Source organism: Canis lupus, chromosome X (assembly GCF_011100685.1).
Source record: "Canis lupus familiaris isolate Mischka breed German Shepherd chromosome X, alternate assembly UU_Cfam_GSD_1.0, whole genome shotgun sequence".
Taxonomy (NCBI): Eukaryota; Metazoa; Chordata; class Mammalia; order Carnivora; family Canidae; genus Canis; species Canis lupus.
Window position 1 is genome coordinate 10084880 of NC_049260.1, and position 22900 is coordinate 10107779.

A 22900-nucleotide genomic window follows, 5' to 3' on the forward strand; every position below is an offset into this window, starting at 1 on the left:
GTCTCTGTTCCTCTCTCTGAGTCGCTTATGAATAACTAAATAAAATCTTTAAAAATAAATAAATAAATAAGTAAATAAATAAATAAATAAATAAACTCCGTTGTCTCCTGTGCAGCTTGTGATGAGCCAGGCCCCAGTCCCTGGGCACCCCCTAATCTCAGCAAGGCAGGGTAAACAGTTCCCTGCAGATCCTTATCTCCAGTGAGGCAGGCTCCCTGCAGGTGGCCGTGCACTTTCTCTAGAATGCTGCTCAGCCCCTTTGAAAAGACAGCCCTCAACCGCTGGATGGTGGGTGCCAGGAGTCTGGTTAAGGACCGCAAATGGTCGCAGGATGGGATAGTTTCAAGGTCTGTTCTGCATTGGTTCCCAGATGTCCCCAACAGGATGGAGCCCGTTACCCACAGTGATTACCTGCCCATGGAGGCACCATCTTTAGCTTTTCTCCCTTCCTGCCTTGCTCTCCTCCTTCCACTACCCCCGCCTCCTGGGATCACCTCCCAGATAAACCCTCTGTACCCAAATCCTTGTTTCAGATTTCTGCTTGGGGGAACCCTCATTAAAACAGGTACCTCTCAAGTACATTGTAAGGTTTGAATGGAGGTAATATAGGTAGAGAGCTTAGTTCAACTGAGCACATAGTAGATGCTCAATAAAGTTACTTATGGTTATTAATCGTGCCATTTCAAAAACTGTTTCTTAAAGGCCAGCTACTCTTTAATCTGCAATTCTGTAAAGGGAGATGCACAAATGCTATTGCATGTAAAAGAGATGCCTCAGGAAAACACTTGTTTCAACAAGTGGGCAGCTCACCTCCACATACCCATCCCTGGCCTCAGGCCTAAGAATCAAAGTAATAACTGCCCAGAATAAACCTGGAGTCACTTTCCTTCCTGATCATCTAACACCTTCGAAACCCCAATGTGTCATTTTTTTTAAAAGATTTTACTTATTTATTTTAGGAAGAGAACGTGTGAATGGGTGGAGGGGCAGAGGGAGAAAGAATCACAAGCAGACTCCTTGCTGAGCGTGGAGCCCAATGTGGGGCTCAGTCTCACGACCCCAAGATCATGACCTGAGCCAAGATCAAGAGTCAGACGCTTAACCAACTGAGCCACCCAGGGACCCTCATAGTGTGTTATTAATGTCTGAATGAAGGCAGCACCCCTAAGCATGCAGCAGAATAGCTGTTTGCAGCTCACATTTTCTGTATTGTCCTCCAGCATTTTTAAATTCTAAATCCCACATCAACACAAACACTTCTTGTGTCAAGAGGACTTCTGTTTTAGTCTGACCATCCAGCTTTAGGCATATTCTTGGGTAAAACAAATTTTCCTTTATTCTCTGAGACCTCAAACTCATCACAATGTTCTGTTTGATACCCTGAAACCATTTTGTTTTTTTTGTCCATTCTGCAACTGAATTTTTTCTTTCATCTTTCACCAGTGTTTATTTAAAAGAGAAAATGATCTTTGGGTCATTCACTGTAGTACTTGCCCAGCCCTTTCCGGTCTGCTTTGATTCTCTGTAAAATAAATAGCCATGTCTCTGTTGAAAATTGATCCTAACAGACTCCTAACCACACTGCTTAAAGGATGGCCCAAAATTCACTCTTCTGTGCATAGGAAAGTCATACAAAAAAAACTGAGAGACTCGCATCTAATTACCATACAGCATCATAAAATGTTATGTTGTAAAATACATTTGTATGCACATAAATTGTTATAATTTATAATATATGGCATTATATACGGTATAATATACGCATTGATATACCAACTTTTGAGTTCGTTTTTTTTTTTCAAAGATTTTATTTATTTATTCATGAGAGACCCAGAGAGAGAGAGAGAGAGAGAGAGAGGCAGAGACACAGGCAGAGGGAGAAGCAGGCTCCATGCAGGGAGCCCGACACGGGACTCGATCCTGGAACTCCAAAATCATGCCCTGGGCCAAAGGCAGGCACTAAACCGCTGAGCCACCCAGGGATCCCCCAAGTTCATTGTTTTTGCAAAAGTCCAGACTCTGTGTTACAATACAGAGGAGGAGTTAGGGCCTGGGTGGCTCAGTCAGGTAAGCAACCAACTCTTGATTTCGGCTCAGGTCATTGATCTCAGGGTGGTTAGATGGAGCCCCACATTGGGCTCTGCACTAGGCATCGAGCTTGCTTAAGATTTTTTCTCTCCCTCTCATCCTCTCTCAAACAAGAAAAAAAAAGAGGAGTTAGTAAGATTGTCCTTATGCACATATTACCCAGGGGAAGGAGTTCCCTAAATGTAGACATGTATGGATTTTTCCTGGTCTAATATATGTGAAGGTTAACAATACACTGTTAGATAATTTGGTCTTAATTTGACAGTAGCTCTACTTATTCTAAGCAAATCAAAACTTTGATGATTACCTGACTTGAGTAGTAGGTCAATTTAGGAAAGGAAACTGTCATTTTTTTACTAGCATGGCTTCTAGAATCCCATTACCTTGGCTTAACTCTTGGCTCCCTGGCATACTATCTGTGGGCTGTAAACAATTTAACCTTTAGTGCTTTGGTTCCCACATCTGCAAAATAAATATAATAGTATCTGGCCCTTAATATTCTTTTGATGATTACATGAAATAGTCCATACAAAATAAATAAATGTCCATATAAAGGGCTTAGTTCCAGCCCAGAATATATTAAATGCTCAATAATTGTGCGCTAGTACTAAGAGTAATAGTGGTAATGGCTTCTTTACCAGAATTCAACAGTTGTTCCCACTGAAAAAAAAGGGGGGGGGGGCAGCCCCGGTGGCCCAGTGGTTTAGTGCCTGCCTTTGGCCCAGGGCCTAATCCTGGAGACCCGGGATTGAGTCCCACGTCGGGCTCCCTGCATGGGGCCTGCTTCTCCCTCTGCCTGTGTCTCTGCCTCTCTCTCTCTCTCTCTCCGTTTCTCATGAAGAAATAAATAAAATCTTTAAAAAAAAACAATTTCCTTAGTCATTAGAAATGTGCTTCTGATTTAATTCAATTTATAGACTGCATATTCAAGATCATAGGCATTGCTACAAAGGGCCATTCCAATTTTCTTCTTTCAATTATGATATAAACATTAGAAGTTTGAGTGTATGTCCTAGAAAAAAATATCTTTTTAACTCACTAAAAGATTTTAAATATTCTGGTGGTGAATTTTAAAAAGTAATAGCAAACAGGGGCATTTTGGTGGCTCAGTCGGTTAAGCATCTGACTCTTGGTTTCAGTTCAGGTCACGATCTCAGCGTCATAGGATCGAGTCCCACATTGGGTTCTGCACTCAGCTCAAAGTCTGCCTCAGATTCTCTCTTCTTCTCCCTCCAGCTCACACACACAGCCTCTCTCAAATAAAATCTTTTAAAAATAAATTAATAAAAATAATAGCAAACAGGCCAAAACTATGTTGGGCACTCATTGTAGTAATTGACGTGTATTTGCTCATTTATTTTATTTTTAAAATATTTTATTTATTCATGAGAGACACACTGAGAGAGAGAGGCAGAGACATAGGCAAGAGGGAGAAGCCAGCTCCCTGCGGGGAGCCCAATGTGGGACTCGATCCCAGGACCCTGGAATCACGACCTGAGTGGAAGGCAGACACTCAACCACTGAGCCACCCAGGTGCTCCTAATCGAGAAACTTTTAAGAAAAACAATCACCAATTAAGTCAAGTTGGAACCACCAATACCTAGATAAAGCCACATCTATCCATTGATAGTCATGCACATGCCTAGCTTTTATCCCTTGCCTCAGCTCTTTTTACATATTATAGGAGTGAAATTGTTGACACACAAGGGTTGCAATGGTTTGATTTTTTTTCAATAGGAAAAATCAAAACTTCAAAGCAGAAACTGCAAGCAGATGTTTAGGTTTGCCTGATGTGGGTTGAAACCCTCTTCCTATTTATTTAGTAAAGGCCCTTAGTTTTATGTTACTGATTGCATGAAGGAAATTTCCAGGGAATGAATGTTTCCTGTTAATTTTTCATGTGAGGGCTCCGGAAAAGATTCAGGGAACTGTCGACAAAATTACACAATGGGACCTCCAGAGGAAGGTCCATATGATCAGCACCAGTCAAAACTTAACATGCAGCCTCTTGCAGAGAAGCTGAAACAGGCCATCTGAAGGTCAGGAAAATGAGTAATGATGCGTTACTTGTAGTACTAGGCGTTGGTTTCCAACCCGTATCTGCAGACTGCCACACTGATAAATAGCTAGAACGTTTCATTGAAAAGGGAAATGTACTTCTTGCCATAACAGCTTTAGGTTGATTTCAAAGTAAAAGCAATGTATTAAGAGCTATATGTATATTTTCAAAGCATCGTTCCTTCTTTTGATTTTCCAAAATAGTATAGACTTTGCCTCATTTATTTTTCTACCCCTTTGGTAGAGATTGAATCAGCCAAACGATGGAGAAGGAACTGAGTGGGAGAAGAGACTAGAAGATTGCCAAGAAAAATATTCCAATAAAATCCCAATCCAATTTATTTTTCTAGCATTCTTTGTAGGCACTGAACTTAATGTCTCCTCCCTTATATCGTTTTCCTCTTTAACTATGTCCAAGTAGTAGAATTGAGTGAATTGGTTCAGGTGTCGTTAGACCCTTTCTTGCCTAGTCTTAGACTGGCATATGCCTAGATATTTTATAAAAGGACAATATATCTGATGTTAAAGATCAGTGTTTTTAATTCTTTTTTTAAAGATTTTATTTATTTATTCATGAGAGAGACAGAGAGAGGCAGAGACACAGGCAGAGGGAGAAGCAGGCTCCATGTAGGGAGCCCGATGTGGGACACGATTCTGGGTCTCCAGGATCACAACCTGGGCTGAAAGCGGTGCTAAACTGCTGAGCCACCCGGGCTGCCCAATTCTTTAAAAATTACTTTTTTTTTTTTTTTACATCAGTTCTTAATTATCATGAGTAGATCCCTGGAAAGGAGGCATGCATCTTTGGACTCTAGATCTCAAGGAATTTGAACCAGTCTAGAGAAAAGTAACCCTTAACCTTAAAGCAGGAATAAACCATTGGGCTAGAAAAGGAGTCATTCATCTTCTTGACACCTCAAATTCTAACTCTGCCCCAGGTAGCTGAGTGACTTTAGGCAAGTGACTCAACATCACCCAGTTGTCTCATCTACAAAACAAAGGTGTTGGGCTAAATGACCATTCTTCTACCTCTTGTATTCTCTACATTCTGCATCCCTCTCCCCACCCCCCCCACCCCCGACATTGGTCCACTAGAGGGTAAGAGGAATCAACCTAGAAGTGCATTATTTTATTTTATTTTTTTAGCAGTACCTTAAAAAAAATATTTTACTTATTTATTCATGAGAGACACAGAGGCAAAGACACAGGCAGAGGGAGAAGGCAGGCTCCCTGCAGGGAGCCTAATGTGGGACTCGATCCTGGGACTCTGGGATCACGCCCTAAGCCAAAGGCAGATGCTCAACCACAGAACCACCGAGGTGTCCCAGAAGTGTATTTTTAAAAGCAACTTAATTTAGTGGTGATAAATAAAAAATGAGTATAAGATAGTAAATACAGCAGTCTCTCTAAATATTCAATAAATAAAATCATTTAGTTTTAGATAGTAGTTGATTGAGATGAAGAGACTCAAAGGGGAGCGAGAATAGGGAAGAACAATTGGATATGTATACATTGAACCAGAAGTCCCCATTTTTGTATTACAAGTGGTCCATTATTGGCAACTTATATGGTTCGACCTATTGCTAGAGCTGTAATCTTGGTACGTCAAATTTGGACAAATCAGTAGGGTTGCTGGACAACACCAGCGTTGAAGAATACCAGTGTGAACACAGAAATAGTAGAGGACCCTGGAAAATCCATCACTGTGGAATCTGTAGCCCACCCTGGGGCGAGCAGGTATTTATCTGATTTTCGTGATCTCTGAGGCAAAACAAAAGTGTGTCCTGTAATGAAAGGTATGGAAGACACTACCATAACATTGGAACTGCTTCAAATATAGTTCTTCCTAAAATATCAAGTGGTGGCAGGAGTGCCTGGCTGGCTCAGTTGGTAAAGCGCATGACTCTCGGTCTCAGGGTTGTGAGTTCACACCCTATGTTGGATGGGAGCCTACTGTGGGTTGATTCTGGAAGCATTCATCGACCGCACTTTAAATGCTCCTTTTTTCATGAGTGACCTAATTAACAGCCAAATGGAAACTTCTCACCTTTCTTATTTATTTTAGTAATCCCTGAAAATTCTGTGAAGGAAGTCCTCAGAGCACCTGGTACCATCAAAGACAGAATCAAGAAGTTGCTGGCTCACAAAAACAGCATGAAAAAAAAGGTAAAAATTAAAAATGTCATCACAGAACCTTCTGGAACCCCTGCGCCAAAGGTTAACTTGTGGCCCCTCAACCCTGAAGAGACTGTTTCCAGAGCTAGGACCTCTAATGGAGGAAAGAAACAGAAAGAAGAGAGAAATAAAGGGGGGCTTGAGGAAGAGGAAAAATATGAGAAAGCCCTGAAGAACCACGTGGAGCGGGAGCAAAGCCTTCGAGGAGATGTGTTCTGTGAGTAACAGTTTTGTTATTTTACACATTTTATGAAAAATGAATTGTGATTTCTCCTGACAAGTGAAAGAAGATGAGACAGCTCCATGCCTGAAGTAAAATTGGGTTCAGTGCTGATGCTTAAGAAGCAGGGTTCTCTGTAAGGTCTGGAAATTAACGTCTTCTGCAGATCCCAAATCAAATTTGCTGCTGTGGGAAACAAGGAGGATAGAAGTCCTTCCCCCTTCCCCTGGGGGGTTTCCTATTTGATGCAGACCCTCTTTCTGCTCTCAGCCAAGCACACTTGCTTGCCCCGTGAGCACAGTTGTCTGACTCCCCACCTCTCCACGCAGCACACCCTCAAACCAGAGACACCCCGGATCCAGGTGGATCTGCCAAGCTCCGCCTTTTTACTTTTTTTTTTTTTAAGATTTTATTTATTTATCCATGAGAGACCCAGAGGGAGAAGGCAGAGACATAGGCAGAGGGAGAAAACAGGCTCCATGCAGGGAGCCCGATGTGGGACTTGATCCTGTGACTCCAGGATCACACCCTAAGCCGAAGACAGACACTCAACCGCTGAGCCACCCAGGCGTCCCCGCTTTTATACTTCTTGAAGGCACTTTTGACAGGTCCGCTGGTGCAAGGGGAATTTCACAGTTGTGTGACTACACTTTAAATAGCCCAAATGAGGGCAGCCCCAGTGGCTCAGCGGTTTAGCGCCGCCTTCGGCCCAGGGCCTGATCCTGGAGACCCGGATCGAGTCCCATATTGGGCTCCCTGCATGGAGCCTGCTTCTCCCCCTGCCTGTGTCTCTGCCTCTCTCTCGCTCTCTCTGTGTCTCTCATAAATAAATAAAATCTTTAAAAATAAATAGCCCAAATGACTGTTGTAGGGAGGAACATTCTATAGAAGAGCTTAAGTTTTCTCCATGAATTGGATGACTGCCCTTCTCACTGGCTGCTCTGTGGAACCCACCATAAGTCTCAGCCCCTCCAGGGTACTTTCCAATTAACCCCTCAATGTCCCCACGCTGAGACTTTGCATTTCTTTCTCACCGGGCATTTGTTGCTGCCTCTGGGGTGTTTTTGCCTTGTCTGTCCTTGGCTCCATAGCTGTTCGATTGAACCAAATAAACGGTAGACCCAGGCCCACCTCTGCAAGAACTAGCATACCAATGGCATCATCTCCTCTAACAGAGAGTGAAAATCTCGAGAAAGCACACTTCCAAACCTGGTGAGAAGGGACACGTTACTAGTGTAGGTGTTTAGGACATCTTTGGAAAACGATGTTCTAGACGAGGAAACTGGAACCAATATGAATGCTTTGGGAATGTTAAGGGAACTGCCCTTCCATATTCTATAATTAGAATACATGATAAAACTCTCTTCATTCATTCATTCATTCATTCATTCATTCTTAGCATGTGAGGGTTCAGGGTTTTTCTTAACTGATCAAATGTTGTTTATTAGCCCCTAAGGTGAATGAAGCGGGTGAATTGGGTCTCGTTCTGGCCCACGGAAAACCTGTAACATCCAGACTGGAACACAAAGGTAAATAATCCTTTGTCTCAAGAGTGTGCCCTTCTGCAGCATCCCACATCGTTTTAATTTCTTTGTACGATGAGATCATTTTTTAGGAATCATTGCTTCATTCCTAAAGACCCAAGGGAAAAGTCACTACACCTTGACACACCATGCCCGTATGAAAATAGTGGGTCCTTACGTGATTCGTAAGGTCAATATGGGAAGGCTGTCTTCTCTCCGCCGCTCTTGCCTGACACCTAGAGCGATGGGTTGAGGCAGATGGTATATATTTGAAGATGGGAGGGATCCCTGGGTGACTCAGCAGTTTGGTGCCTGCCTTTGACCCAGGGCGTGATCCTGGAGTCCCGGGATCAAATCCCACATCAGGCTCCTGTGTGGAGCCTGCTTCTCCCTCTGCCACTGTCTCTGCCCCTCTCTGTGTGTGTCTCTCATGAATAAATAAAATCTTAAAAAAAAAAAAAAAGAAGATGAGAGAAAAGGACTCATTTGCTTCAACCTCCACACCTGAGGGCCCACTGAAAATTACCATGGACTAAATTCCAAGCCCAAGTGCCTGTGTCTGTTACCTGTTGTCACGGTAGCGCTGCATAATAAACAACCACAGACCCTCAGACCTACAGTACTAAATATTTATTTTTACTTATGAGTCTGTGGATCAGCTGGGTAGTTCTGGGTGGGTGGGTCTGGGTGGGTCTGGGTAGGACTTACCCCATGTGTCTGCAGTCAGCCGTGGACTTACTCAGTGACTTTGCTGATCTGAGCTGTGCTCTTGCATGTGCCTAGGGCCTTAGTTGGGACAACAGGGTGACTCAGCTGTGCTCTGTGTAGTGTCTCATTCTCCAGCAGGCCAGCCAAGATGGTTCTCTTGAAGCAGTGGCAGGGTTCCAAGAAAGAGCAGGAGCACACAGGCCTTTTGAGGTCTAGGCTCAGAAATGGCACAGCATCACTTCCATATTCTGTTGGCCAAGGCAAGTCACAAGGCCGGGCTGGACTCAAGAGTTAGGGAAGGTGCTACAAAGTCATATTGCAAAGAGCATGGATACTGGGAGTGATTTTTTTTAAGATCACAACAGAATTTGTCCAGAATGACTTCACAGATTTAAACCGAAACACAGTATCTGCTATGACATTATCCTGAAGGCCATTTCATTTGCCACGATCTGTACTCCATGCAGTTGTTCTTTGTTAGATTAATAATGGTTTAAAAAGGCCACAAGAGAGATTGAAAGAGAGATATTTGTTACTCACGGGGCCTGGAGGATCACAGCACACTTTGAGCACTACACAGGGAAGTTGAGGCAGGGTGCTTAAAGAGAGAGACAGGATCTAGGGCACACACCCTTATTAGTGTTCATATGCGGAGTACTTTGGGGTTCCGGGCTGAAGCTGGATTGGTCAATTCAAACCAGAAAGATCAGGGTCTTATTGAGCTCTAGGGGAGTCCTGTTTTTTTAATGATTAGTTTATTTATTTATGAGATATATAGAGAGAGCATGAGCAGGGGAGAAGAACAGGAGAGGGAGAAGCACTCACTGCTGAGCAGGGAGCCCGATGAGGGGCTTGATCCCAGGACCCCGGATCATGACCTGAGCCGAAGGCAGATGCTTAACCGACTGAGCCACCCAGGTGCCCCGCTCCGAGGGAGTCTTATCTAAGGAGTGCACCTTTAGGGTCCTCTAAGAGGATGGCCCTAGGAGCAGGGGAGGCCTGTTGATCACAAACGATGTTGGGAAGTCATATCAAGAACTTATATTTCCTTGTGACTTGGCAGGCTGCTCTCTGTGGCTTCCACTAGCATGAGGGGTGAAGGTCAGTTGTAGGGTATTTGGCCAAACAAAATGGTTGCCAAGGCAGCAACACCATAAGCTACTCCCTCAGCTCAATACTCGACGGCAACTGGAAACATCACATTGCCTTCCAGAGCTCCAAATGTTAGACATGTTTCTAATGCCCTGAATGATTATGAAATGTACCCTCGTTCTTCACAGATTTAAATATCTCCGTAGACTGCAGCTTTGACCATGGGGTCTGTGACTGGAAACAGGATATAGAAGATGACTTTGACTGGAATCCTGCTGATCGAAATAATGGTATTGAGATTTTATTCTTTTGTGTTCTGTGATACAGCACGGGTAAAGAAGCCTCTCCAGTGATACAGGAGAGGTATCACTCTTATTATTTATCCTTATTATTCCTAGGTCTTGTTAGGTCAGGGTTGTTTGTCATGTTTGGAAATTTTTAGACCTTCCTGAAATCTCTCCTGATAAATGGCTGAGTTGGTTCAGCATATATGCTCCACCTTATTATCCCTCTTACCCTGCCCACCCACACACAGGATGTCCCAGCAAAACTCTTCCATAGTCATTCCTGCTGCTGAGAGAGAGATGTTGGAATTAATGTACATTTTTAAAAAAGAGTTTTAAAGGAAACTATTTTTTAAAGTAATTTCTGTGCCCCACATGGGGCTCAAACTCACAACCCCGAGATCCAGAGTTGCAAGCTCTGCCAACGGAGCCAGCCGGGTGCCCCAGAATTCATGTACCTTTTAAGAGCACGGGGGGAAAGGTAGAAAGACATTGTTCCTTTTCCCGGTTTGCCAGCTAATGGTGCTCTGTAGCTTTTGTTTAGTTTTTTTGTGGGAAAATAAATCTGGAAAGGAAATATGACCTCTGCCTATATCTGAAGTTTTAGTGAAGTCACCCCTCAAAGTCTCCACACCGGAATGAGCCATCAGGTCAGCAACCTGAACTTTCCCCTCTATTGTTTGCAGATTTCCTTCTGGCCACTTAAACTGGGACTTTTTCAACTTCGGCTCCGAGCTGTGGCATTCCAGCCCTTTCCACTTCTTGGTTCAACACTATTGATGGGCCCCGTCTTTCCCCTTGGGTAGAGCATTTGGCTGGCAGATCCCATTCGGAGCATAAATGGAATCCCTGTCTCCTGGCACTGACCATGTAGTTAGAGACAGCTCTGGTTCTCAGGTTCTTTACAAATCCATTTATTTATTTGAGGATCTACCAATTCAGCCCTCATTTATAAGATCCTCCTATATCCTTCCTCTAGATTAATTCTTCCTTTAGATCTCTCCTTTCACATGCAACCAGGAAACCTGGATATCCCCTAACAAAAATTCCTTGTAAAACTTGAGATTAGGGTAGAGGGGATACACATCCCATGAAGCAAGTTGTGTGAGTGAGACTGTCCCCAAAGATTCAGGGCAAGCACAGGGCGAGCTTAACCAGTCTGGACACAGTACGTCTTCGGAGAGCCTGTCTTGTCTGTAGTTAACTTGAGTTCCTCCTTCTTCCATCGTGACATCTCCAAGTTTACGTCTGCCAGGGCTGTATGACACGGGGATCCCGTAGGTCATTCCAGGATCTCGACAGTTTGCACAGTCAGTACGTCTTAGGTTGGGTTTCCCAGCAATGGGAAGTCCCGTGTTGACAAACACGATTCACAAAAGGCCCCAGGGTTGTCAGCCTTCGTGTCACTCACATGATACTTTCCTCCCTCCTGCTGCACCCCCTAGGGTGCTAGGTGGGCTTGTCTTTCCCTGCAGAGTTAAACATAAGAAAGAAAAACGTGGGATGAATCAGCGTTTTTAAAATGATAAAATCTCCAGGACAGATCAAGATGGGCTTTAGTGGAGAGAGGAGATATCTGCCACAGCGGGTCCCAGAAGAGAGGGTGTCTGTGGTAGGGTGGCTAGACAAAGTGTAGCATGCCTGCATTTCAGATGAGCAGTGAATATTTTTCAGTATATCTCAGACATGTGCTGATCTGAAATGCAAACTCTCCTGAGCCTCCTGTATCTTTATTTGCTAAATCTGGCAATTTTACTAGCTGGAGAAGAAGACCAGACAGTCTCTGAGTCCAGTGAAAACTAAGGCAGTGTCAACCTGGCTCCTGCAAGTGTCTCCGGGAAGGTGCTAGCAGAAGACTTGAGCCCCTACCTCCAGCCCCCAGTGTATTCCTCCTGACTTCCACAGGAATTCCTTCTTTGCATTCAGACCCCACTCTGCGAGACCCCACTCTATGAGACCTCACTCTATGAGACCCCACTCTGTGAGACCCCATTCTATGAGAATGTTTGCCCAAGTTCATCAAAGCCACAGCCAGAGGCTGGGAGGTGAGCAATGTGCACTACCGCTGGTTAAAAGATACTTAGGAGGTGGATCTTGGAAACAGGAGACGTGTTCCTGGCATCCTGAACTGGAACTCAGAGTGATACGTTACGAGTGGTGGTTGAGCTCCATGAAGCCATGAGTACAAATTCACGTATGTTGTGGACTAGATGCCACACCGCCTAAATAGCTGGCCATCACACGTATCATTGACTCTGTGGGAAATTGCATACCAAGCCTCAGACAACCAAGGTGGAAGGTTTTGGAACACACATTCTCCATCAGCTGGAAATTACCCGCAGTGTTAAAAGACTCTTCCATTAGATTCTTACGCCAGGTCTGCTACCACCACACTTCGGGAACGTGGACAAATTCCTCAGTTTCTCTGACCCTTAATTTCCTTTTCTGTATCACAAAGGCTTTCATCTCTGTGATCCCGAAAATCCATTTTAGCATGTAAATTTTGTTCCTGTGTTTGAAATGAAAAGGACTTCAGCTTTCCCTATAGGAGACTATCATTCATTTTCTTTTTGTTTATGGTTTTTGTTTTTTTTTTTAAATTCCAGTTCTCTGGAATTAGCCAGACCCTTCACAATGGCTTCACTAACTGTGCGTTTTTCTTCTCCTGAAGCTGTTGGCTACTATATGGCAGTTCCAGCCCTGGCGGGCCATAAGAAGGACGTGGGCCGGTTGAAACTCCTCCTCCCAGACCTGCAGGCCCAAAGCAACTTGTGTTTGCTCTTTAATTACCGGCTGGCTGGAGTCAAAGTAGGGAAACTGCGAGTGTTTGTGAAAAACAGCAACAATGCCCTGGCCTGGGAGGAGACTGGAAGTGAGGATGAAAGGTGGAAGACTGGGAAAATTCAGTTGTATCAAGAGACTGGCACTACCAAAAGTGTAAGTGGAAAACCAGTGTTAAATGAGATACGTGCTTTTTCAGTGATTCAACAAACACAACAAAACACTCAGGTACCCAGGCCCTGGGGCCACAAGGATGAGTAAGACTTTCCCCCTCCGCCTGAAGAGTTTCTGTTCTGGAGCAAAATAAGCAAGGCAATTAGTCAGCACAAGGGCACTGTCAGGTGCCCGCATATCACACACTCTAGGAAGGATCTGTGTGTGTGTCAGACTCCTCACCAACAGCCTCTCAACCAGACCATACGATCCTTAATATATCAAAGAATGTCTTATTTTTTTGTTCTGTGCCCAGCACTTATCACAATGAATGGAAGCTAGAAGGTCATTTTTTTTAAAGATGTTATTTATTTATCTGAGAGAGAGAAAGAGAGAGAGAGAGAGAGAGAGAGCACGAGCAGGGGGGAGGGGCAGAGGGAGAGGGAAAAGCAGACTCCCCACTGAGCAGGGAGTCGATCCTGCAGGGCTCCATCCCAGGACCCTGGGATCATGACCTGAACTGAAGGCAGACGCTTCACCAACTGAGACACCCAGGTGCCCTAGAAGGTCATTTTTAAAATCTTTTTTTATTTTTTTTAAGATGTTATTTATTTATTCATGAGAGACAGAGAGAGAGACAGAGATACAAGCAGAGGGAGGAGAAGCAGGCTCCATGCAGGGAGCCCGATGCGGGACTCGATCCTGGGTCTCCAGGATCACACCCTGGGGCTGAAGGCAGGTGCTAAACCGCTGCGCCACCAGGGCTGCCCCCTAAAAAGTTTTTTAAATTAAACTGAAATTGTGGCTATTGCCTGGGATCCCAAGACAGTCAGGATCTATGGTTCCCTCGGAGGACTCACAGAATTCAGAGAAGCTGTCCTATTCGGGATTGCAGTTTATTACAGTGAAACGATAGTGAATGAAGTCAGCAGAGGGAAAGGGCGTGTGGGGCAGAGTCCAGGAGAGGGGGTACAAGCCTGCGGTATTCCTCTGCAGTAGAATCAGATGGATGGCTCTCCGTTCTCTCAGCAGTGATGCGTGACAGCACTCACAGAGTGTGGCCCACCGGCGAAGCTCACCCAAGCCCTGGCATTCTGGGTTTTTGTTGGGGGTCGGTCTGCGCACATAGCTGATCTTAGAGTTACTCAGTCTCCAGCCTCTCCAGAGGTCAGGCTGTATCTGTGTGATCCGGGGCTCTCACGGTAATGCACGTTGTTGGCCTAAATTATCTAGCATGAGCAAAGACACTCTTGAGAGGCAAGATATTCCAAGGACTTAGAGGTTATCTCCCAGGAACCAGTCAAGAGCCATACCTTCTTTAGAATGTTCAGGGTCTGGCCAACCTGGACCTCCTGGATTCATCCTTTTCTGTACAGTGGGTTTATTTATTTATTTTTTAAAGATTTTATTTACTTACTCATGAGAGACATAGTGAGAGAGAGAGAGGCAGAGACACAGGCAGAGGAAGAAGCAGGCTCCATGCAGGGAGCCCGATGCGGGACTCGATCCTGGGACTCCAGGATGACGCCCTGGGCCGAAGGCAGGCAATAAACCGCTGAGCCACCCAGGGATCCCCCAAATCTTTTTAAAAAAAGTTTGGTTGAGGTGAGAAGAGGTGAGGTGGAACCTAGAAGGGGATACACGAAAAGCTGAGTACCAACTAATGGTTTCAAGAGGAAGAGCGATTAGTAGATTCATGAAGTAGGATTCCATTTACACTTTGCTTGTGAAAGATAATGATTCATTAACAAAAGGAAAAGCCTGTTTTTTGGTAATAGGCAGAAATGGAAAGCCTGGAATCTAGTGTCAGATGTGATATTCAGTCTCTCTTTATTTACTCGTCACACTTAAGCAGAACATCTTATTTAAAATATGGCCTAAGATAGGACTATAGATAAAATACGTGTTGGGTTATAGTTGATTTTTTTCACCATTTTTTCTCTCCTTCCACTGCTTTACAATGTTTAGTGCTAATGAACACAGCAATTCTAGTTTATGTTCATTTCAACATATTTGCATCAATACAAATCTAATCCACATATTTACAGTGTTGTGTGTGTAGTGTGGTCTGGGGACCATGACACTGAGCTGTGCTGTGTAGAGTTGACATCCTATTGGAAAATTGAAATATGCCTCTGCACAGCATTCGCAATGACCTCCATGACTGAATTTATATACTGAGAAATATTTCCTATAATGTGGTAGCTTGGGGGTGAGTAGTAGTACGTGCCATAAAAACAGTGACTTTTTTTTAAAATACACAATTTTGCAAATATGCCCCCAAAGAGCCTGGCCAGCAAGGACACTCTAACACAGCACAGCTCCATCAAGAGGGATGCTCAGACCCCGCCAGGCCCTGATGCAGGCACCTGTGCCCTGTACTTTTTCAGTGTGAAAGGAACCCTTACTGGGCCATACTGGGGGCAGGAAGGGGATGCTGAATAACCTAGAGTAAAGCATGCATACCAGTTGGTCAGTGTCCTATTGGCCGTGGATATTTGTAGCCGACGCAACTCTTATTCCGTAAACAAGGCATACAAGGTAAAGCACATTACTTTCTCTAAATCAAATTCTATCTGAATCCAAAGCTGCATCCTTAATGTGGCAGGAGGGTGAGGTGGGATTCGAGCTCGGCTATTTGCTCATGCCACCCCGGTGCCCCTCCCGTTACTACTTTTTTTTTTTAATTTTTTTTTTTATGATAGTCACAGAGAGAGAGAGAGAGAGGCAGAGACATAGGCAGAGGGAGAAGCAGGCTCCATGCACCGGGAGCCTGATGTGGGATTCGATCCCGGGTCTCCAGGATCGCGCCCTGGGCCAAAGGCAGGCGCCAAACCGCTGCACCACCCAGGGATCCCCCGTTACTACTTTTTAAAAATTTTAATTCCAGTATAGTTAACATACGGTGTTATTTCAGTTTCAAGTGCACAGTATAGTGACTCAACAATTCTATGCTCAGTGCCCATCATGGTAAGTGTGCTCTGCATCCTCGTCACCTCCTTCCAGGACTGTGTTGAATGACAGTGGTGAGAGTGGACATCCTTGTCTTGTTCCTGATCTTAGGGGGAAAGCTCTCGGTTGTTCACCATTATGATGTTAACTGTGGGGTTTTCATGTATGGCCTTTATTATGCTGCGATATGTTCCCTCTAAACCTGCTTCTGTTAAGGGGTTTTATCATGAATGGATGTTGTACTTTGTCAAATGCTTTTTCTGCATCTATTGAAATGGTCCTATGGTTTTTCTCTTTTCTCTTGTTGATGTGGATCCCATTGATTAAATCCCACTTGATCACGGTGAATGATTTTCTTAATATATTGTTGGATTCTGTTTGCTAATATTTTGTTGAGAATTTTTGCATCTATGTTCATCAGAGATACTGGCCTGTTCTCTTTTCTTGTGGTGTCTTTATCTGGCTTTGGTCACAGGGCAATGCTGGCCTCATAGAATGAGTTTGGAAGCTTTCTTTCCTCTTCCGTTTTTTGAAATATTTTGAGAAGACTAGGAATTAACTCTTCCTTAAATGTTTGGAAGAATTCACCTCTGGAGCTGTCTGATCCTGGACTTAACTGTTTCTTGAGAGTATTTTGATTACTAACTAATTATCATCACTGGTAATCAGTTTGTTCAAATTTTCTATTTCTTTCTAAGTATTGGAAGGTTACGTGTTTCTAGGAATTTAGCGATTTCTTCTATGTGGTCTAGTTTGTTGCTTATCTTTTCAAAGAACTGGCTTCTGGTTTCATTGACCTTTTTTTTTTTCTACTTTATTTCTGCTTTAATCGTATTTCCTTCCTTCTACTGGTTTTAGGTTTTATTTGTTCTTCTTTTCCTAGCTCCTGTAGGTGTACTGTTAGATTGTTTATTTCAGATTTGTCTTGCTTCTTGAGGTAGGCCTCTGTTGCTATAAACTCCCCTCATAGAACAGCTTTGCTGCATCCCACAGATTTTGGACCATTGTGTTTTCATTTTCATCTGTCTCCATGTAATTTTTAAAATTTCTTCTTTGATCTCTTAGTTGACCCATTCATTGTTTAGTAGCATGTTACTAAACCTCCATACTTGCTAAATGATGTTTATAAGTTTTTTTGGCCATTGTAGTATTTTTCTTTTAAATAGGTCATATTGGGGCACCTGGGTGGCTCAGTTGGTTAAATGTCTACCTTCGGCTCAGCTCATGATCTCAGAGTCCTGAGATTGAGTCCTGCATCGGGCTCCTGAGATTGAGTCCCGCATCGGGCTCCCTGTGCAGCCCACTTCTCTCTCTCCTCCCCGCTCATCCTCTATCTCTGTCTCTTGCTCTCAAATAAATAAATACAATCTTTAAAAATATATATCTTTAAAAAACAGATATTAGTTTTGTATTCAGAAAGACATTGTAATACCTAATTCAATGATTATGAAAATAATAATAGCTATAATTTATGGAGCATTATTAAATACCATGCGTTGTAAGGAGAAATAATAGAGTAATATACCTAGGGGACTCCTTAATTTTTCAATTATCAATATCAGAAATATACAGATTTAGAGGACAGCAAAATGATTCTTTTTCAAAGAGGACTAAGTTTTAGAGAGAAAAAAATAATTTGGAAAATGTCATCCTTCTTTAAAGTGACACACACACACACATATTCTATCAAAATGAATTCAATAGGGCAGCCCGGGTGGCTCAGCAGTTTAGCGCCACCTTCAGCCCAGGGGCTGATCCTGGAGACCTGGGATCAAGTCCCACGTCGGGCTCCCTGCATGGAGCCTGCTTCTCCCTCTGCCTGTGTCTCTACCTCTCTCTCTCTGTGTCTCTCATGAATAAATAAATAAAATCTTTTAAAAAATGAATTCAATAGCATGTACATACTATGGTTATAAATAGATTAAAATATGTATTCATGTGGAAGGTAAAATGCAAAATATGGAAGTACTTGTTAATTATAGATGATAAATCTTTTTTAAAAAAGATTTTATTTATTCATTTGAGAGAGAGCATGAGTGACAGGGAGGGGCAGAGGGAGTGGGAGAAGCAGACTCCCCACTGAGCCGGGAGCTTGATGTGGGGCCCTATCCCAGGACCCTGAGATCATGACCTGAGCTGAAGGCAGATGCTTAACCAATTGAGCCACCCAGACATCCCCAATTAAAAATCTTTACTTTCTTTTTTAACAAAGTGATTGTTGTCTTTTCTAAGCTTTTTAAAAACATAGATTCACACTTATAAAAAATTAGCATTTTAAAGAAAGATGCTTTAAGAATCATACTCATATCAATGCCATCATATAGCTATTCACCATCCCCACCAGCGTCTCTTTTCTGCTTCATCAGTAATCCCCAAATAGTTTTGAAGGTGATAGAGATGAAGCACTTTAGGCTTGCTGTCACTACTGTGTCCCGTTTTCTGTGGTTCTTCAAAGAGAAGAGGAGGAGCCTCAGAGGGACAAATGGGAGTGAAGAGACACTGCAACTGCCCACTGCCTAGGCTGCTCTCTATGGCTCTTATGCTCCCTGGGTGCATTTTCTTAAGAACTGCTAGAGACAAGCTGTTGCTGAGCAGCGAGTGATAGCACAACTGGGTATAGAAGTTGCTTCCTCCTCCAGTCTCTTCTCAGGAAGGAACTACTTTCGGGAAGATGTTCCTTTAGGATAAGTTTTAAAAGCAGTGAGCCCCAAAATAGACCCATCACAGCACCTACAATGGGTGGGGTAACGAGGGTGGGCATGTTTAGATCTTGAGATCTGGCAGCTTTTCCATCCCCAAAATCCCTGACAGATACCCCAGATAACTAAAAATAAATGTCTGGATAATTAATTGACATCCTAATTTGGGTTTATTTTTCATAGTATTTAGGCCTGCCTCGATACAAAAAAAAAAAAAATAGACAAGCTTCTTATGTTTTATCAAGGAGATGTGGGATATAACAATCAAAAGCAAGCATTTCTAGGAAACCAACTCATTCCTGACGTTTGTTCCCTGAAAGCTTAGACTCCCTGAGCAGACTATTCTGGTAAAGGGCAGAGAGAAGTGCCTGTGAAGGACGGAAGCAGAAGCACTGATGGGGTAGTGAGATTCTCCAGGACTCGGAAGCTGTACCATTGCATCTCTCTGGCAGAGCTCTGGGCAGGAAATGGTTGTCTGAGGTTTCCATTGAGGCTAGATTCTTAGCAACAAGACTCCAGCCTCAATAAAGATTTCTGTGTACTACCCAGGCATGGAAGTTGAAAAAATGAGTGACTTGGGGGTAGCTGGGTGGCTCAGAGGTCGAGTGTCTGCCTTTGGCTCAAGTCATGATCCCGGGGTCCTGGGATTTAGTCCTGCGTGGGGCTCCCTGCATGGAGCCTGCTTCTCCCTCTGCCTGTGTCTCTGCCTCTCTGTGTGTCTCATGAACAAATAAATAAAATCTTTAAAAAATAAAAAAGTAGTAATGGGAAAAGAGAAAAACGTCATTCAGCTATTATTTAATAATATTTCTTTGTAAATAGTTTTGGATGAATGAATATAAAATAGTAATAGTATTAAAGATAATAGTATATCTTTAATTTTGTTAAATGGGTCACTCCTGTCATTTTGTGTGCAAATTCAAGATAAATATTCTAGTATTCATCCTCTCTCTGTTCTCTTTACATTAGACATTTCTAAAATATAAGGAAGTTTAGTTCTCTTTTGATTAATAGTAGGTATTTTATTTGATCTATTTTGATTAGTAGAAATATTTTATTTGATTTTTATCACAGATAAAAATTATTATAGCCTACTATGTAACATTTTTCAAAACATGAAAACAATGACATTCTCAATAATTTCTAATATTAACGCCAATATTTTAAGAAAAATGGCTATATTACTACAAATTACCAAAATCTGAATATATAAAAATCATTCACTCTCAACTATAGAGTTTTACATTAGATGTTCACAGGGAGTGTTAAATTTCTTCTAGCTTGGTTTTTTGTTTTTTTGTTTTTTGTTTTTTTTTATACTAGCTTGGTTTTTGAAAAGAAAACCACATTGTTGTTTTATTTTTCCTTTAAAAGGGAATTCCAAAATTTCCTTTTCAGCCATACCTTTCTCAGCTTTTCAGGACTATCCAGATTCTTTTCGGTGTTGCAATAACCCTGTTTTCTCTGAATGTAATCCACTCAGTGCAGATACTGGCATCTGGAAAATACATTACTATATATGCAGTCTCCATGCCTGCTCCTGTGCAGTAGGGACTGATGAATTCAGTTTTTTTTTTTTAAGATTTTATTTATTTATTCATGAGAGACACAGAGAGAGAGAGAGAGGGGCAGAGACACAGGCAGAGGGAGAAGCAGGCTCCATGCAGGGAGCCCAACGTGGGACTTGATCCCCGGTCTCCAGGATCACACCCTGGGCTGAAGGCAGCACTAAACCGCTGAGCCACCCGGGCTGCCCAGGGTTTTTTTGTTTTGTTTTGTTTTGTTTTTTAAGTAATCTTTATGCACAGAGTGGGACTCAAACTCATGACCCAAGATCAAGAGTCTCAGGCTCCATCCACTGAGTCAGCCAGGTGCCCTGAGTTCAATCCTTTTTAATAGCTGTTAAATAGGGCCGCCTGGATGGCTCAGCAGTTGGGCGTCTGCCTTTGGCTCAGGGCATGATCCAGGGGTCCTGGGATCGAGTCCCACATCGGGCTCCCCACAGGAAGCCTTCTTCTGCCTCTGCCTGTGTCTCAGCCTCTCTCCATGTCTCTCATGAATAAATAAATAAAATCTTTTTTAAAATACCTATTAAATAGTTTGGTCATGGGTAGCCTGGGTGGCTCAGCGGTTTAGCACCGTCTTCAGCCCAGGTCCTGATCTTGGAGACCTAGGATCGAATCCCATGTCAGGCTCCTTGCATGGAACCCACCCCTCCTCTCTGTGTCTTTGTGTGTCTCTCATGAATAAATAAATAAAATCTTTAAAATAAGAAATAAATAAACAAATAAATAGATAAATAATTTGGTCTTATCATTGACTTGAATAATTTGCAGTAATATTTTTTATCTTCTCCATTATTAGATCATTTTTGAAGCAGAACGTGGCAAGGGCAAAACTGGAGAAATTGCAGTGGACGGCGTCTTGCTGGTTTCAGGCTTATGTCCAGACGGCCTTTTATCTGTGAATGGCTAAATGTTACTGTGCTCTTTTGTATCTTTATATTTAGCTTTTTATGTCAGTTCTGTGTTTTCTAATATTACATCATAGATTGCCCCACTTTAGAAATGCAAACTGAAAAATTGTAATGTATCAACAGAAACGTTATTGTAAGCTGCCTTTCTTACGTAAGATATGCCAATATTTGCTTTAAGAACCACTTGTCACCTCATTCATTTCTGAATTTATAAAATGTAGAAATGTGGAAAAAGCTCAGCTTCGCCCCACCCCAGTATATCTGATTTGTCTACACAAGTTGATGGACCTCTATGTAACATTTTTAGAATTATAAAAATACAACAAACAAACAACAAAAACCCCACAGAGAATTGTTTCTCTGTTTGACTTTTCTGGCACTTCTTAGAAGCTGACATCACAGATTTTTATCTAAGTGACTTAGCCTGATTGTTTACAGCCCAGCTTATATATTTAAATTCTTTGTAATAATATTCAAATAATCACCTGTGTCTTGGTTTAAGTTTTTTCTAAGTAAGAAAATGTGTTATTGGTGTTCTGTTTCAAAATGTATATAATTATTTGCTTTACTGGGAAATATAGGTTTCCTTCTTTTTCTTTGGAAATACCTTATATTCTTAAAATTCTTTTTTTTTTTTTTTTTTTAATTCTTAAAATTACTTCCTTTTGGGACGCCTGGGTTGCTCCGTGGTTGAGCATCTGCCTTTAGCTCAGGTCATGATCCCAGGATCCCGGGATCGAGTTCCACACCAGGCTCCCCACAGGGAGCCTGCTTCTCTCTCTGCCTCTCTCTGTGTGTCTCACATAAATAAAATCTTAAAAAAAATGTGTAGTCTCAGTCTTAAATTTTTTTAAACTGAAACTTTTAGTAATCCTTTGTTTAAAAAAATCATAATCTCTTTTCAACAATGTTCTCTTTAATACAACCAACACATACATACAACCTTTTAAGATGTTAGGGGGAAAACACTGGAGTTTTTTTAGTGTGAAGTAATTTTGGCATACAAAGTCTTGTCTTCAAAGGTTGTCATTGCATCTGTTAGGATAACCTCTAGTTATAGCAACCCCCAAAATAGTCTTTCAAATGAGACCGGATGAAGATGTGCCAAGCTAAGTCAAATCAGCCTGCAGAATTGTGAGAGATAATAAAATGGCTGTTTTAAGACACTAAGATTTGGAGTGGTTTGTTCTGCAGCAAGAGCTAACTGGTACAGGTGATTTCTAAGACTGTGACACAACTCGAAGAAGAACCCCCTGTTTCTTCAGTGACCGAGGAAATTCAAGAGCACAGTTAACGGCTTAGAATCAAGGAAGACAGAAGGGAGAACTTGGAACGAAGGACCAGCGTGTCCCAGTGATCCAGGTTAAAAGAGATGTTGAATCAGAAATGAAATAGGGAGGCCTGGGAATCAGGTTACTTATGGGTAGAAAGTCATTAAATTCATTGCACAAGGCTGAGTTAAGCAGAGTTAAATCATAGCATTTCATGTTTCTTTAAGATCTCTAGTGGAAATTTCTAGCTGCCTATCCAATATCCATTCTTGAATTTTTTCCTTACTACTATGACCATGTTAAAAAATACTTTTATGTGTGTGTGTTTGTGTGGGGTTTTTTGGTTTTGTTTTGTTTTTGGTTGGGGGAGTGGAATGTGCTGAATTAGAAGGCTGCATTTCCCGACCTCTCAGAGATGGA

General features: G+C 42.5%; 1 protein-coding gene across 1 annotated transcript in view; it reads left to right on the forward strand.

Moving 5' to 3' along the window:
* EGFL6 (EGF like domain multiple 6) overlaps nt 1–21866 on the forward strand; it is an 86131-nt gene extending 64265 nt beyond the window's left edge. The window contains 5 exon segments of the mRNA XM_038586832.1: nt 6212–6538; nt 7990–8070; nt 10053–10154; nt 12820–13085; nt 21098–21866. Coding sequence (XP_038442760.1) covers nt 6212–6538; nt 7990–8070; nt 10053–10154; nt 12820–13085; nt 21098–21208 — 887 coding nt within the window. The 3' untranslated portion in view covers nt 21209–21866.
* Nucleotides 21867–22900: the final 1034 nt, after the last annotated feature.